At 40.8% G+C, this 18,165-nt stretch overlaps 1 protein-coding gene and 1 long non-coding RNA gene across 2 annotated transcripts in view; one reads left to right on the forward strand and one right to left on the reverse strand.

Moving 5' to 3' along the window:
* The window catches only part of SCML2 (Scm polycomb group protein like 2), a 32,569-nt gene extending 14,404 nt beyond the window's left edge, over positions 1-18,165 (forward strand). The window contains exons 7-14 of the mRNA XM_053387122.1: positions 801-1,057; positions 2,957-3,089; positions 5,660-5,863; positions 7,970-8,152; positions 10,710-10,823; positions 11,767-12,048; positions 12,961-13,124; positions 15,129-18,165. Coding sequence (XP_053243097.1) covers positions 801-1,057; positions 2,957-3,089; positions 5,660-5,863; positions 7,970-8,152; positions 10,710-10,823; positions 11,767-12,048; positions 12,961-13,124; positions 15,129-15,254 — 1,463 coding nt within the window. The 3' untranslated portion in view covers positions 15,255-18,165. The remainder of the gene's footprint in view (positions 1-800; positions 1,058-2,956; positions 3,090-5,659; positions 5,864-7,969; positions 8,153-10,709; positions 10,824-11,766; positions 12,049-12,960; positions 13,125-15,128) is intronic.
* On the reverse strand, positions 1,977-5,206 carry LOC128413173 (uncharacterized). Its single transcript, XR_008330266.1, has 2 exons — positions 3,781-5,206; positions 1,977-2,839 (listed from the first exon to the last, which is right to left on the reverse strand). It is a non-coding gene; the product is annotated as an uncharacterized LOC128413173 (long non-coding RNA).

The following is an 18,165-nucleotide window of genomic DNA, read 5'->3' on the forward strand; positions in this document are numbered from 1 at the left end:
CGGCTGCATTTAGACATGGGCAGACATTGTTTTACCAACTGTGGGACTTTAAAATTGCTTTAGGGTTCTTCTTGGATACTAGAAAAACAAGCTCAAAGGAAACATCAAAACTGCATTTATTTTGATGTGAAATATATATGCTTTATAAGGGGGAAAAAGCAATCTTCTTCTGTAAGACACATGAAGGAATTGAACGGCGTACTTCCTTGACCAAATGAAACCAGTCACAGGAATCCACATGACTGGAAAGTCAAGGGGTAGAAGGCAGAATGATCAAAACTTTTTCAGTTAATCAGAAGCATGGATATATATATATATGAGTTGCTGTTCATATAGAGTTACCACAAATATTCTTGAACAAATTCCATTCATTTCAGTAGGGCCTGTGAAAGCAAAACTCAAAGCATGTTGCCAAGAAGTTCCATTAAATTTCATTTAGGGTTTTTTTTTGGGGGGGGGGTGGAGCTCTTCTGTTATCTCGTTATGTCCTAACTGGTGTTGCCAGAAAAGAAATCACATGGCCCAATTTTGTGCCTCTAGCAGCAGCTTGATGTACAGAAACCAGCTTTTCTTTGCATGAAGATTAACATTACTCACTTGCATATTTCTGCACATCAAGCTTGCTGTCAGAAGCACCACTTCCCTACCTGGTTTAAAAGTTAGCAGTCCTTGTTTCAGTTCAGAATCACTTGAAAATATCTCGTCGTCAACATACTTCGAAGTGTAATTGAACTTTTCTAAGAATACTGCTTCCTGAAGTGTATGCATTCTGATAAATGTATATTTGACTTCCTTCACAGTTTCGGGTACAAAGAATAATTCGAAACCCCAAACATCCCCTTCCAAAGTGACCCGGCGCTCAATGCAGTCTCCTCAGAAATCTGCTCCTGTTCCTCCTTCTACATCAAGGGGAAGGAAGCCTAGCCGGGGGAAACCAACGGCTCCACCTGCAGTCCCTAGGAAAGGCAGATCTCCCAAAAACACTCCTGTAGCGAAAAACACATCTCAAAAAGAGAATCTCAAAAAAAGGAAAAAAGGCTTGAAACCAGGAAGGAAGGTGAGAGCATATCTGTTTACCATCACAATTGCAGTAGATGCTTTTTATGTTTCCCCAGCTTATTTTGTACTGATTTCCCCACCGAGTTTCTTTTTGAAATGTCCTGTTGTGCAAGCAGTTTACTAGGTGTGTCTGAATACAGCATCCTTTTCAAGGTTACACTCCCTTTGAAGGAGCACAAGTTTCCTGATCAGGTTACAGCAGGTAATCAGCTTGGGGGCAATTCTGGATCCATTGCGGTCACTTGAAGCAGAGGTGTTGCAGAGTGCCTTCCATCAGCTTTGGCTAGTGGCCCAGCTGCACCCTTACCTGGACAAGGGACAGCCTAACTTCTGTCATCTGTGTTCTGGTAAACTCTTAGATTACTGCAGTGAAACTTCAGCTGGTGCTGACTTCAGGGGCCAGGTTGCTCACCAGGGCAAGACGCTTTGAGCATACAATGCCAATCCTGTCCTGACTGCCCTGGCTGCCAATTAGGTCCCAAGCTCAGCTCAAAGTGCTGGTTTTGATGTATAAAGCCTTACATGGCTCAGGACCACGGATACCTCAAGGACTATTTCTTCCCATATAAACCGCCCCATATCATGTAATCATTATCTGAGGCCTTTCTTTTTGTGCCCCCTTCACAAGAGGTCTGAAGGGTGGGAACACAAGAAGAAGCTTTTTTCTGTCGTGGCTCCCCACTTGTGGAATGCTCTCTCCAGGGAAACTCACCTGGCACTTTCGTTGCGTATCTATAGGCGACAGGCAAAAACATTCCCCTTCTTCTAGGCCTGTGACCAATAAAAAAAAAAAATCTATGGCCTTTTAAACGGGCGGGGCATTGTTTTTGTTTGTTACTATGTTATGTATTTTTATATTGTAAACCACCCTGTGATCCTCAGATGAAGGGCAGTATAGAAAGAACAATAATAAAAGGTGCAAACAATATATTTTATTGAATGTATTGGAGACAAAGATAAATATATATATATATTTAGATTGCTACATTTGCTGATACAGGGAGAGTGCACTTGGAAACATAATACTTTAGAGACCACTTTATCCCTTACCTACCTAGTAGGCCTCATCTTTTGAGCTGGGCCTGCCCTTTTGTACATGTTATTGGTGAACATTTTAGGCCTTGGAGCTTCAAGTATTGTTTTAAAATCAATCCTTAGTTGTTGTTTTGACCTATTTTTGCTTTTTAAATTGTTTGACATTAAATCACCTTGATACTTATGTGAAAGAGATATTATTATTTCGTTAATTTATGAACCACTTATTTGTCCTCAGCTACCCATTGCTACCCATTCAGTGTTAATCTAAATGTGGTTGCCAAAATAAATATCCCTTTATTTAATTTCTTGTTGACTCTCTGCTTTAAAAAGAGCTGCTTCGGTGCAGGCTAACTTTACTGGCAAAGATCACTAATTAAAACATGCATTTTTGCCAGTTGTTGCAAGGACAGTGGCAAAGAAGAATATCAGCATCTGCCATCATTATCAATTAAAGTATCAGCAGCTTTATTATCCATGGGAACTAGACATGCAAGTGGGACACAACTGATGTGGCTTACAATGCCTGAAGCTACCTGAACCTACCACTGTACTTAATATGGTAGCGATGTGTGAAGTAATCTTGAGCTGGCTTTTTGTGTGCTAGCCAGTCTTAACAGATTATCTCATGTGGTTCCCTAGCCTGTGATGAAATTCTGATGCTGACCCTTCTGGAGAACCCTTGAAAAATGGGTTGGGACTGGGAGTTGCAAAGATCTAGTCTTTATACACTTCTGGCAGCATTCTACAGTTAAGAGAACTAAGAGTTTCAGCAAATGGTGATCTGAAGGCTGTCTGTCTTCTGATAGGAAAGAAACAGTTATATTTTTTAAAATTTATGATAAATATATTCTTTTTACAGAAAAAAATCTTACCAGTGCAATCTCCAGTATTTCCTCCTCCCCTTACCTCTGCAAAAGTGGACAACAGCGCACCTCAGATACACAAAGATGGACCTAGTATCACTGGCGTAACAGCGGCTGTCATTTCAACAGGTAAAATGATCTATAGCTTGCATGTCTGTCTGTATAAATCTTCAGGGGTACTGCTGGTTGGTTCCAGAGTGCCATGAAAGCACTGGTAAAAGTAAATGGATTCAGATACTGGTCTGTAGCTAAGTGGTAGAGCATCTGCTTGCACGCAGGTGGTCCCTGGGTCAGTCGTCAACATCTCTAGGTATGGCAGGGAATGCCCTGTTTGAAGCCATGGAGAGCCACTGTCAGATTGTTGCAGACATTACTGAGCTGGATAGCCCTATGTCTGACTCAGTGTAAGGCTGCTGCCTCTGTTCGCTTGAAAGTGAACAACAGCCTTTGACACTGGATCCGACTCCTCATTTTGTGTACAGGTTTGAAACTCTTCGGATATGTGTTACCTCTATCACCTCTCAGAAGAAAGCAAATTGTGGGCCCAATAACTTTTCTTTTTTAAGTAGCATCTTTTATGGATGCATGAAAGTCCACTAAACTAGAAATGCAGGTAACTGGCTGCATAGTTTTACTTCTAGTTAGCATGTACACAGTAGTAATGGAAAATAAAATAAAAATAATAGGAAGTAGTAGTAGTGATTGGAAAATGAAGCTATGGTGCGTGCTACTGCTAGCACCCTGTTCCCAAATCTCTCACTTGGCTTTCATTTCTTGGTAGACATTACTTTCACTGCCTTCAGAGTTAGCAGCACTCTACCTGCACAAAATAGGCCTCCATTGGTCTCGGGTATCTTCTTGTGTCTTGTTGCTTGGCTGAACAGTTTGCTTGTTACTTCCCTGCACAGGCTGAAGAACTATCTGGCTCTGTCAGATATAACAGCAGATTATTTCCCCAAAGCAGTATTCAGAGTGTCTCTGTGGCTTGGTCCTATTCTTTCTCTCCCTGTTCTATCGTTTTTGGCTGTTTACCCATCTAACAACCAGTCAGCTTTTTTGCAGCCCCATTTCCTTTGCCTTCTAGATTTCCATGTTGCGGCTAACCCCCGCTTTTCACCTTCTGTTTCATTCTCCAGTGCATATCCAGCCCTGAAAGTGTGTTTATTTGATCTCTTGCTTTTCTCACCACCTTTCTTGTTTTGCTTTGAAATTTCTATTTCCTCCTTCTTTTATTTCTCATTCACCATGTTCTGTTATCTTGTCTTTTCCCTCCCCCCTGCCTTCTGATCTTATTTTTCTTTGCCTTAATTCTGACCTTCTGTTTTCCTGCTGCCTATACCCTACCCCTCATTTTTACTACAGTGGTACCTTGGTTTAAGAACAGCTTAGTTTATGAACAACTTGGATTAAGAACACTGCAAACCCGGAAGTAGGTGTTTTGGTTTGTGAATTTTGCCTTGGAAGCAGAACATGTTCCACTTCCTGTTGATTGTGCTCCATTTGTAAATCGAGTCCCCCGCTGCTATGGGAAAGCACGCCCTGGTTTAAGAACGCTTTGGTTTAAGAACAGACTTCTGGAACAGATTAAGTTCATAAACCAAGGTACCACTGTATTTCTCTTACCTTCTGTTTCTGTTTCTGCTTTTCTCTCATTCCATTTATCATGGGCATGCGGCAGTTACCTCTCATCAACATCAACAAACTATATTTTCAAATGCATATGTTGAAGATTTTCGCTCCATGAACACATTAATTTCCTGCCACCTATTCAGTGTGACTTTACCAAGACACTTGTAGCCAACATTCCCTATCCAAATATGGGAAGAGTACCTTGATCTGGGGTTATTACAAGGGCAGACAAAATATAGAAGGGAAGGAGCCGCATTTGCTCCTAAAGGCATATATGTTAGCTCTATAGTTCTGGAGGATAACAGGAAAAAGCAAGGAATGTGGGTATATAATTTGGCAAAGTCAGTTAGGCTTGTCTACATGTGGCAAGTGTGTGGACATTTGTGGTTTCACCACCACCTGTTGGAGTTGGAGGTTAAATAAAGCATATGGAAGTAGTTTGTTTAGTGTGGGTAGATTTTACATAAAGGACGTGGGTGGCGCTGTGGTCTAAACCACTGAGCCTCTTGGGCTTGCCGATTTGAAGGTCGGCGGTTCGAATCCCTGCAACGGGGTGAGCTCCCATTGCTCTATCCCAGCTCCTGCCAACCTAGCAGTTCAAAAGCACGTCAAAGTGCAAGTAGATAAATAGGTACTGCTGCGACGGGAAGGTAATCACCGTTTCCGTGCACTCTGGTTTCCGTCAGTGTCTCGTTGCGCCAGTAGAGGTTTAGTCAAGCTGGCCACATGACCCAGAAAGCTCTCTGTGGACAAATGCCGGCTCCCTCGGCCTGAAAGTGAGATGAGTGCCGCAACCCCATAGTCGCCTTTGTCTGGACCTAATTGTCTAGGGATCCGTTACCTTTTACCTTTACCTAGTTTTTAAATGCCGAGCATCAGCTCCTCTGTTTCATCATTTAATTACAGTTTAGCTATTTGCAAGCTTTTGAAATAGATAAAATGTATAGAAGATGTTCATCCAGTCCATTCTCAATGAAAACTTTATGAAATATTATTTGGTCTGGAATGCATTGTTTGCAGATTCTTCTTTTTTTTTAAAAAAAATTGACATTCCTCCTTTTTTCTCTTAGTTTGTGTCTATGTTAACAAACACGGAAACTCTGGGCCTCATCTGGACAAAAAGAAGGTTCAGCAGCTTCCTGATCACTTTGGACCGGGTCCTGTGAATGTAGTGCTTCAGCAGGCTGTGCAAGCCTGTGTGGACTGTGCCTATCAATCAAAAACAGTCTTTGGATTCCTGAAGTCGGGGCACCACGCGGGAGAGATCATCACTGGTATTTTATTGGTTTTATTTTTATATATAAATGGATTTATATCCCTTCTTTTTGCAGAGTCTCAAAGAAGCCAACCGTTAAACACAATCAAATGTCAATAAAAATGGAACGTAATAAAGCAGTATAATAAAAACAGCAGCAGAACTAATAAAACAAACCAGGAGGCTGTGAAACATGTTTGATAATGGCAAAGCATACTTGGGTAGAATCCAGCAAATGAATGAGCAATAGTAGCATGTTTTCTTAACTTATTAGTAAAATGTGATTCAGTTTTAGTTTGGGTGCAAAATCAAGACCAAAGATTAGTGTGGCACAATTGTGTAAATGACATACTTCATTTTATTTATTTGATCCCGCGGTAAATAAGGTAGAACTAGGTTTCTTTATGCTTACATTATCTAAACATTTTTTTAAAATGGAAACCATGTTTATGCTGTTGTTTTCTAGTAAAAGAGCAAAAAGACCCTGTGCTTTTTTCTTTTTTACATGAAGTGTTCTGAGCTACTCAGTTTAGGGTTCCCACTCAATGGATTTTTAACTGAGATGCTGTTGCTGCTATTCTTTTCCTATAATTATATTTTAGAAATGTGGAAGGCATAGCAGCTTTATTCCCTCATTCTCCTGAGAGAGTGTTGTTTAAATATTTCTCCAGTTCTAAATTAGAGGCTGCTGCTTGTCACTTTTCTCCTGGCAGAAGCAATCTTCAGGACACAAGTTAGCCTTAATTCATATGGCATTAAAAAGTGTTTGCCTTACTTTATTCTCCCTGTATTAACGCCAGATGAGGACAACAAACTATGGTATGCCTAAACTTTCATTTCCCGCAGTATAACTTGTGATGTGCATACTGTGAATGGTCACTAATCTTTGTTCACATCTTCTGTGCGCAAAAGGAAATGTCAGTCTACTGGCATAGATTTAACAGTTAGATATCAGCTTCATTTGTAAGACCCCATTATTGTACACAAGATGTTTATGGCTTTATGGGATGCAAGAAGTTATAGAAGACTTCAGCTGTTGGCGTAAATTAACGAGCCCTTGGTATTTATGAATATAAAGCAACATATATAAAGTAGCTTTTAAAGTGTCTTATAAAATGCAAGGAGTGCCATTTGCCAGGGCAATCACAGGCATTTTTACTCAGAGATAATTCCTATTGAATTATTTGGGGCTTACTTTCAGGTCAGGTGGGCTGGGATTGCAGCCAGAGTTGTAGCAGTACAGCAGCCTCAAATTTTGCCATTGTGGGGTCTCTCTAGGTTAAGAAAACAACTCTCCAGCTATTTCCAAACATAAAACAAAGCAGAAGTTTCAGCTCTGCAACGTTTGCTGTTGTCCTTGATTTAAGCAAAATACAAAACAGGGACAGTACCAGCAGTCAGCAGAACAGTTGCTACTCTGCTGATTACAGGTAGCCCAAGTCCCGCTCGTTTTGAGAAGGGGTCAAGGAGGACCAAAAGCTTTCCCTTACAAGCTACCTGCATCCGAGACACCAGCCCAGTTCACGTGTCGTATTAAACCATGTGCAGGTACAGCGTGATGATGCATGCTGCTCAAAAGTTCCCATGCTGCTGCTGCTGAGCCACAGACTTAAGCAAAGCCGGTGTCTGGCTAGTTGTGTTGTTTCACCCTCTGGTTCACCGTTTGTTTCCTCCAAACAAACCACAGGCAGTAAGCCAAGAGAAAACCACAAGCCTACGTTCTCATGACTCAAGCTAGATTAAATTTTTTTCATCGGTGGCGTAGCAGGGAAGAATTGTTTTGGGAACTTTTGAGCAACCTTTCATTCACATGAAAACCTTGATTTGTTTTGCTGTGGTTCAATGTGATATGGGAGCCAGGCCTTGGATGATAAATCTACAGCCATATAACAAAACTTGTATCAGACTACGGCGCTGCCTTTATTTAAAGGGTAGCTTAACCACAGTTACTCTGGATTAGCCAAGGGACAAACGTTCACGCTTTGGTATTGAAATTGGCAAAGACAACACAATAAATGTTCTGCCTTTTACCCCCTTTGTTTCTGTCAAACCGGGGGTTTCTGCCACAGGCACTGGTGTTTCAATCAATCCCGTCGTGATTTGAGGTCTTCTTTTTACCCTATAGCTTCCTTTGATGGGGAGAAGCACGCCATCAGTCTTCCTTCTGTAAACAGTGCCTCGTTTGTCCTGCGCTTCTTGGAGAAGCTCTGCCACAGCCTGCAGTGCGATAACCTTTTCAGCAGCCAGCCCTTCAGCCCTTACATGGGAAGTGCATACAGCCCCACTGAATATGATAGAAACAAACCAGGTAATGCCCTCCACCACCCTAACCCACCTTGCATTTTTAGAAGTGTATTTAAAACAACAACACACAGTTGGATTTATATTTGTGAATATCAGTGTAAATGGCCATCTTAAGTCTTGTGCTTAAGATGTGTTGGTTTTTTTTGCTGCCTGATACCATGTGTGCACAATCATAAGCAAGCACTGATAAATTCAATGGATTTTGCAACCTTAAGTCTTAAAAGGAAACCTCTCTGGTGTAGCGTGGCATAGGAATTTATGAGTCTTGATTTTAAAAATAGGTTTTAGTGTCTTAGCTTGTTCCTAGATTTTAACATATACAGCAATAGACACTTATAAAGAAAAGCAGAATATTCCCTTGTGCCTTTTGTAGGGCTAATTCCACACCAGTTGCTGCTCAGGCATCATCCTGGTCATTGGCTGTTGCAGAAAGAAAGCAAACCAATTTTGATAAGCAATTTGAAAATTTGACACTCCTCACCATCAAGCCTCATATTTATGCTGCTGGATTTTTGGTGTGGATTAAATAATTTTGGTTTTTGTCTCCCCCCCCCCATCAGATTTATAAAGGAATATTATTTATTTATTGCACTTATTAGAAATTGACTGTGGTTGCAATCCATATATATTGTGTACTTACCTGGGAGTAAGTCCCATTGAACTCAGTAGAACTTAACTTTTGGATAGCCATACATAGGATTGCTGTGTGAACATGAGATTATATACCGGTATATTGCTTCCTCGGATAGCCACGTTCAGATGTTAATTGTGAATTTGAATCTACCCAGTTTCACAGTTGTCTAGGCATTACATTATTACTTAATTTTCTAAAACTGCCTTTTCAGAAGGTTTTCTCTTAGACAACAGTGATTTAAAAAGCTGAGTTACTTCCTAAAAAAAATGCTCAAACAGCATCTCCACCATGCATGCCAAATGTGTTATTGCAGTAACTCATCAGCTGTCCTATGAAAGCTCCGTTATCCCTGTATGAATTATGTATATGAAACAGGGGGCTGAGAAAAATGTGGCTGAAAGCCTAAGGCCACTGAGGATGCGCATGACTGGGGAGAGATGGGAAGTGGTCAGATTTCCTGGCTCACTCTCTTTGTCACATGATACCCTTCCAAGCTTATTATTTCTGTACCCACAATTTTCAGGAGCTGAAATAGTTGAAGGCTGTGCTTTCAATATTTTTGAGAAACTGTAGTTTGGCATCTGCCATGGCCATTAAAAAAAAAGATGCACAGATGGTTAAGTATGCACATTTTAATCATTGCTTATTATGTCAATTGCTGCATGCTGCAATGAGCAAATTGACTGCAGTCCCTCTGTGATATACTGTGTTTCCTTTTTCAGTGTAGAATACACCTTTTTTCCCCCTGCTTACGGGTGACATCAGGTGGGGAGTTCAGCTCCCCCTAATGACTGAAGGCAGAAATCACTGTTCATATTTTTAGAAGCTTCTTATGTTCTCAGATCAGCCGTATTCTGCCTTTACCAAGTGTGTTCATGGCATGCATGCTCTCTCCATGATCTTTGCTTCCGGCGTATTACTGTATATAGTTTTGCTTTTGTTTTTATGGTTTGTGTGTCTGTTTAGTACCTCTAGTCTTTTCCCCCAGTAGTGTTTTTTAAAAATTATTTTTTACCTCAGTTGTGTCTTATCCTTCACTCTTTTCCTGCCCCTTGGTCAGCTCATTGCTAACTTTTTTTCCTGCTCTCCATTTGCCTCAGCTTTTTCCTATACCTCTGAACTTAAAAAGAGAGGGGGCCATTTGGTTTCTGCTCTATATTTCGCCTTCCTTCCTCTCTTCATGAGGACTCTGTCCATAGCCATCCCTCTGTCATGGTCAAGTTGTTCTCTGTTTTGGTTTTGCCTCCTTACACAAAAATCCTAGCAAACATTTTGGGGCTTATGGTCTTGATGAACTAAGCCACCCCTTAGGCATGGCATCACACCTGACCTTTTCTGTGGACCCATTTCAGAGATCAGGTGCATCTGCCCAGGTCAGTTCATCTGCCTCTTCGCTGGTAGCTTCAGGAGTCAAATCTTCAGAAAGCAGCTCCTCTTGGATACCCTCTCTGAAAGCGCCCTATCAACTTCCTGGAGCTTGGTCTTTCTAATGGCTTTCCGTTAGAGAACTGGTCTGAGAACACAAGGGAACACCAAAAGCTTCTGCCTTCAGCTACTGGGGGGAGATAAACTTTACACCTAACGTTATCAGCACATGCATGGGAAAAGAGCCCTTCATGAATACCAAATGGTATCATCGTAACTGTTTTCTCCAATGACAGCGCTTTGGAACAATTTCTGCAAAGGAGCACATACAGGGAAGTGGTTACACCAGAATGGAAGATCAATATACATTTTTGCATAGAAAGGTTTCTGAGCAAGATATTCACAGATCCATGCAATGTAGAAAAACCCACAAGGGTTCCCATAGGTGTTTTTTCTACAGGAACCAGCCCAAATCATTTCCTCAAAGGAAATGTAGGAACTACATAAGGCAACTTAGGTGGTTGTTGTTTTTTAAAGTGATTCCTTTTCCCCCCTCTCCCAGCAAAAGAGGAAATCTCTGACAACAGAAGTACAAAGCGATATTCTCAGGATTCGCCGTCCTATACTGCCCCCCTGTCTCCTAAACTACCAAGGACTGAAGCTCATCCCTCAGAAGGTAACTCTTGTTATATTTCTTTACAAAAGAAGCACTGCATTTCTAGGCAATCTAGCCCAAGAGCACATATACCCCAAACCCACATGAATAGCAGGATAAGTAGCTACTAGCCATGATGGCTATGTTTCACCTCCGTTGTCAGAGGCTGTTGCACTCAGGTCCTCCTTGCAAGCCTCCCATGGGCACCTGGTCACTGTGACCACAGCATGCTGGACTAGATGGGTGACTGGCCTGGTCCAGAAGGGACTCTTCTTATTTTCTCATGCAGTCCAGGCATGTACTGGATTCTGTGGCAGGCACACCCAGATTGGGAGGATGGGGGGAAATATTCAACACACAAATAACACACTAGGCTACTTCCTCAGGACTGCACTATATGGTGTAGCTCACTGATTTCAGTGGGTTTACATCTACATATATTGTTCAGTACTAGGACAGGCAAAACAAGCTGCACGTTGATTCTAATGAAAACTGGAGAAATGAATATGTATAGGCATAGTTTCCTTACTTCACCAATTCGTAAATTACACCCCAAATCCATACACTTCTGGGATTACTGCCAGTTCTACAGGAGCCCTTTTCTCTGAAATCGCCCTTGTTTGTGTATTTTTATGGGGAATCTAGTTACCATATAGGCACAGTTCTTCCTACTTCTGTGTCTTTTCCACTATAATCTGGGGAGAGATGGTGCACTGCCAATAAACAGCATCAGGCTGTCCAGTGCAGATGAGGAAAATGCTGTCTTGTTCGTACCTTTGAATGGAGGGAGCCCTTCCATTCATAGATGCCTAATTAGAATACCAGCCCTTTTTACAGCAAAGTATTTGTAGACATAGCTCTCCCCCCCCAAAAAAAACCCCTACCCTATCAAGGCAATATCAAGGATATTGCCATAATACTTCCTAATGTAAATGCATTATTTATGTTAAATTACTTTATACAGCGGAAACCTTGCCAAGTGAAGAAAATGGCACTTCCAAAGAACACAGATTTTCAGAGGACTCAATGGATTCTGCACTTAATTTAGTCAATCCCGCAAGCCCTAACTGCCGGAATTCCACTGAATATCGAACCTCAGGGAGTGCAGCCTATTACAGGAATTCTCTTCCGCCAGTGACTGCTACCTCAAACACAGCACCAATTCTACGGAGACTGTCGTCAAGTTCTGCTGGGAACAGCAGTTACTATGAAGTCAACAGGAATAGGCTGCAGAGGAGGATTGAAGGTACAATCTAGTTCTTTAAAAGTCCATGCTCTGTTTTGTCTTCTTAACAATATATAAAGTCATATATTATTGCTTTTTTTTTGCCTTGTTGAACAAAAACTAGTTTATAAAGCAGGTTCTGAACATGCTTTGATATGCAAGGATTTGAAAAAGAAGTCAAAACTTGCAAAGTTATCAGACATGCCAGAAATCAAGTTAGCCACCCAATCTTGCTCTGTAGAGATTCCTCATGTTGTAATGAGGGTTTATAAGGGATTGGCTGGTTGTAGGTCACTGAAGAGCCATTTCTGAAATGTAGGAAAAAATCATGCTTGAAGATTCCTGTCTTCCTTAACAGTGTTTTAGGTATTTCCTCAACTCTCCTTGATATCTCAGAAGTTGGTAGGTAGTTAATTCTCAGTTGTCACTTCCATTTTTGAACCTGCTGTACCTTAAATATAGTGTGGTGTAATCTGTATTATTCAGGCCTTCCTAACCTATGAAAGTCTGGCCAGATGAGCTAATTGTTGCATTTCACAAATACCAGTTCACTCTTTTCTGTAGGCAGAACATCAAGTGTAGTGGAGCCTTAAGAGAAACATACGTGATCTTTTATAGATATAAAAAGTCACCATATGGTATTTTCCCTCCTACCACCCTTCTTAATTAACCAGTAATGCAGTCAGATGTATATTTAACCACAGCATGAATAATAATAAAAAGCACTAAGTGTTTACAGATTGTTATTAAATATAATCCTTCTTATATGGAGAGGCACTCACAAGGAATGGCAGGGAAGGATCACCATGTGGAAATCTGCCCCCTCTTATTTATAAATGGAAGCCCAAGAACTTGATGTTGTGTGTCCAAAATGAGCTGGTTATACAAACGGCATTTCCACCTTCCTCAGTTTCTTGATTTTTTATATTTAAGCTGCAAGCTCCACAACAGGACCCGACCTCAGCACGCTAAAACGAGAACCCTCCCGTGTACCCAGTAAGGATCCTTCTATGTGGTCGATAGATGAAGTCATGCGATTCGTGAAAGAAGCTGATCCTCAGGCATTAGCGCCTCATGCAGAACTCTTCAGAAGACACGTAAGGAGGCTGTTTGCTTATATTACAACATTTAGTCTATTGTACTAAAGGACCCCTGACTATTAGGTCGAGTCGTGGCCGACTCTGGGGTTGCGGCACTCATCTCGCTTTACTGGCCCAGGGATGACTACAGCCAGCATGACTAAGCCGCTTCTGGCGAACCAGAGCAGCGCACAGAAATGCCGTTTACCTTCCCGCTGGAGTGGTACCTATTTATCTACTTGCACTTTGACGTGCTTTCGAACTGCTAGGTTGGCAGGAGCAGGGACTGAGCAACGGGAGCTCACCCTGTCGCGAGGATTCGAACCGCCAACCTTCTGCTCGGCAAGTCTTAGGCTCTGTGGTTTAACCCACAGTGCCGCCTGCGTCCCAGTCTATTGTACTACATGAGAGTAAAAAAACTTGGGCACAACCTTTGAGAGATTGTGGGTTTTTTTCCAGGGACACAAACCATTTTGCTTTAAAAACAAACAAACAAACAAAACCTATAGCAAGCTCACTTGAAGCCATCCATTGTGATGAATCACATTCTCTGTTGGGTTCTTCACTACAAATGCTCATTATTTCTCAAAGTAGAAGTCGCCTCTATTAGCCTGTGAAGCTTGACCTGTTATTGTGTAATTCTCTGGCAGCCCACTGGAGACTACATAATCTCTGCATTTTTATTTTATTTTGGCAGGCAAAAACTTTCCAGTCTTTTGGTTAAAAAAAATCCCAGCAAAACTTTTATTTCATAAAATTTATATACTGCTTGATTGTTAAAAGCGTACACCATCCAACCAGGCATTTTTGGTAGGAAACATTTAAAGTACTAAAATTAATTCCCAGCTCAGATTGAAATTGGTTCCCAGTTTGAGGCTATAGCTTACTGACTCCCACTACGAAAAGATGAGGCTGCTGAACAGACTCTTGGGCCTTGGGGTTGTTGATGCTGGTTTTTTGTATTTTAGATCATGTTGTGATTTATTCGGAAATGGTTCAGTTTGGTTTTGTATATTTTAATGTTTTATTTATTATTTTTGACTACTTTTGTTAAGTTGTGGTTGAGGGGTTTTTTTATGTTGTAAACTGCCTGGAGCATGAATTCTGGAAAGGCAGCATACAAATAAATAGTTTCCCTGCAGAACCCTTCCAATAATTTAGAATTTTATTTGCTTGGCAGGGTTTCTGCTATATAAAATAATTTAACACAAATAGTGCACTTACATTCGGAAGTATTTTGGCAATATCCTTGAGACTAGCTTTAAAAAAAGCTATGTCTACAAATACTGTAAAAAGGACTGGTATCCTAATTAAAGGTAAAGGACCCCTGACAGTTAAGTCCAGTCGTAGACGACTGGGGTTGCAGTGCTCATCTCGCTTTACAGGCCGAGGGAGCCAGCATTTGTTCGCAGTTTTTCCGGGTCATGTGGCCAGCAAGACATAAACTGCTTCTGGTGCAACGGAACACCAAAACCAGAGCAGCGCACAGAAACGCCGTTTACTTTCCCGCCGGAGCTGTACCTATTTATCTACTTGCACTTTTTGGTGTGCTTTCGAACTGCTAGGTTGGCAGGAGCAGGGATCGAGCAACGGGAGCTCACCCTGTCGCGGGGATTCGAACCACTGACCTGATCGGCAAGCCCAAAGGCTCAGTGGTTTAGACCATCTAATTAGGCTTCACAAATAGAAGGGCTCCTTCCATTCACAATCGTGACAAAGACCCTAGGTCGGCCTTTACCAACCTTGTGCCCTCCAGATGATTGGGATTACAGCTCCCATCTGTCCCTGCCAGCACAGGTGTTCTGGAGGGTACAAGGTTGGCAAAGACTGCCCCAGGTCATAATTTATCATTCTCTGTATGATGTTCCCCAAGGCTGTACTCTACAACCTACTGTATCTTGTTGAGCTTATTACACGCAGATGCACATTGTTTCATGCAAGCCTAGTACTATTTTTTCTTTCAAGGATTCTAGACCAAGATATTTCCAGGTGGTTAATCCTTATTGTGTGCTCTTTCCACAGGAAATTGATGGAAAGGCTCTCTTGCTACTGAGGAGTGATATGATAATGAAATACATGGGACTGAAGTTGGGGCCTGCACTAAAGCTGTGCTACCACATTGAGAGACTTAAGCAAGGGAAATACTAGGCAACTGATGCACAACTATAATGTCACATGTTTATTGGACAGCCTCTCAGGTTCATCAAGATGGGGGAAGGCACAATACAGCGGGAACTTTGCCTGACTGAGCATCTTAGAAATGGATGGGAGATGGTCCATTCACTTCAGCAAAACAAGTTTCCAGCAGATCGTGTCCAGTGTTCCATTCACTGTGCAGTCCTAAACTGTCACTGGTTTCCAGAAGTTTCTTCCCCACAATATGAAATTTGTTGTCAAGAGAAAGTAGTTACATTTTTGTATTTACAAAATTTTCAAGGTGCAGGGAAAGGCAGTGCCATGGGTATTTACATGGGAAGTTCTAAATATATTCGCAACCATTTGGCTTCAGCTGGTGCATTTTCATTCAGAACCAAAACAGCTGAATTTCCAAAGGAATTAAAATATGCTATCAGGATCTTAACATTCTTTGTTTTGCAAAGGTGACTGAATTAATAATGCTAAAAGGGAAAAGGTATTAATGTCTGCAATGAGTTCACTTCTCGGTTAACATCCTGATACTCCAGGAGATCACTATTCAGTTATGCTACATAGGTTTCCACAAAGGGAATAGCCATATGAAATGTTCTGTATGTGTGCGCGCTGTGTGTTTAAAAACAAAAGAAAGCTTTTTTTGTAAAGAGTTTTAAATTATGAGGGGAATTTTTGTAGTGTTGACAATTTAAGCTGGCAGTATTTCTTTTTCTTTTTTGAGAAGGAAGTTCTCGTGGCTGATTTGAACAGCCAACTTTTCCAAGTGAGTGAACAAACTTCCTCCTCGCTCACTGGAACCTGTGCCACCTATCATTTTGAATCATTCCGTCTCTGTGGAGCTTAACGTGAACATAAAACGTTCATGCGCTTGTATATTTGTGTGTGAGTACGATACATGCCTCTGTGCTGTACATAGTGTTCATTTTTTTGGAAAGTCTTTTAAAAGGTACTTTTGCACTGTGACAGATGACAAACTGTAGAGATGAAAGTTTTACCAGTAAAAACAAAACAAAAACCCCCATGCACAATCCATTTTGGCCTCTGTTTACAGATTGTTATGCGCAGTATGAGGCTTTGTGAACACTCTGCTGAGCACTATGATCATTTCTTGACACTCGTACAACTACAGGCTTCTTGCTGGAGGACTGGGTGGGGAGGGGAAGAAAAAGGCCTATAACCATTTCCTCTATCACTCCAAACAGATGATTTCATGCTTTCAGGCCTGACTGCACTGAAGTTTGTTAGGTTCTGTGTAATCCAGCAAGTATTTCTGCACGCAGCTCTAGTACTAGACGCACGGGTCTGAACTCCACAAAGCACCTTTTGCTGCATGTGGCTCACCCTTGCTGGATGAAAGTGAATGTGTCTTCTTGCTGTTATTGACTTAACACCTGTCTGCTTTGCTTTCCATTTCTGGAGGGATAAGAAACAATCAAAGGACAGGTGGATTCACGCAGGGGAATGTCCCTGTACTATGCAATATTTTGGATTTTCATCATGTCGTACTGAGCCATTTTGTTCTGGGAAGATTTCTGGAAAAAAAGTGTGGTGACTTTTTTTTGTTCTGAATTTCTATCTTGCCCTCAGCTTCTTTTAAAGTAGAAAAAAATTACAATTTTAACAAAGAAGTTGAAGTGCACATGGATGTGTGTGTGTATTATACACTTTGGTGCTGTTTCTATAAGCTACAAGAAGTGCTGATAGTAAAACATTTTGCTGTCACTGCCAATATCATATCAGGGACAATTGTGTACATTTGCTGTGTAGGAAATGGAATGTACTGTATGTAATAGTACAAGTGATGATAGAGAAGATGTAGTCCAAAAAGGAAGGTAGATTTTATATTTCTTATTGCCTTTTTTATATCAAATGTGTCTAGTTAAAGAAAGTATTTTTACACATTACTCATTTGAAAATGCCTTGCTTGCTGGTATACTAGTATTACTCAGGTTTAGCAAAAAGTACCGCAAAGTCTCAAAACAATTTCCAAGCTTAAGTATTTCTTTAAATCACTGCAATATGATTTAAATGAGTTCACTTCAGAGGTGTGTTGTATTTTATGAACAGCCTGATGTTAATATTTGTTGTGTCTGCTAAATAGTTCCCTCTATTAAGTGTACAAACGATTATACCAGCCCAGAATGGCTTTGGAACCGTGCCACACAGCTCTTGCAGATGTTTGGAATTGAGCTGCAAGGGCTGCAATATATTTTACGAAATTAATCTTAATGAAAAATAGATGCATGACATGGGTAATGTGATAGCAAATACTTGGCATTTATGTTGGTGGCTGCAGTCTGTGAGACCCCCGCACATTTTCTGCAGTTTTTGGCTAAGTGAAATTTACGCATACTCAAAAAATTACCAAATTTATCCACACTTTTTAATCAGCGATACTTGGACAAACTTTTTGCTTCTAATGTGGCAATTCTGAATGCTGTTAATACAAACTAGCATGTGGAAGAGAGACACTGTAAAATACAATGTGTATTCTAATAACTGTGGCTTATTCCACTCCATGATAGAGAATATTAAAAAATAGATTTGAATATGGAGAAAACCCCAATCTTGCATGCATGTGGTTATTTTTAGCCATCAACTGGAAGAACAAGTATCTTATAGTTCAACTCATTTTATATAACCTACAGTTGGTTTTAAAATGTTTTATACAAATATTTTAGCCTCCTTCATGCATTTTGGGAGTGTGGGTTTTTGCCATTGAATAGGGGAAAGGGTGTGCATTGCATTGTGTACACAAAACAAGAATGCCATACTGAAACTTAACCTTGTACTATATATATAGCATGATATCAAACTCTTATCAAGTGTTTGTAACAGAATATATATTTTAATTATTTTCAACTGGATGTTTTCATCTACGCAGAAAATAAAACATGTTCAGTGTTTA

This window comes from Podarcis raffonei, chromosome 4, assembly GCF_027172205.1.
Source record: "Podarcis raffonei isolate rPodRaf1 chromosome 4, rPodRaf1.pri, whole genome shotgun sequence".
Lineage (NCBI taxonomy): Eukaryota > Metazoa > Chordata > Lepidosauria > Squamata > Lacertidae > Podarcis > Podarcis raffonei.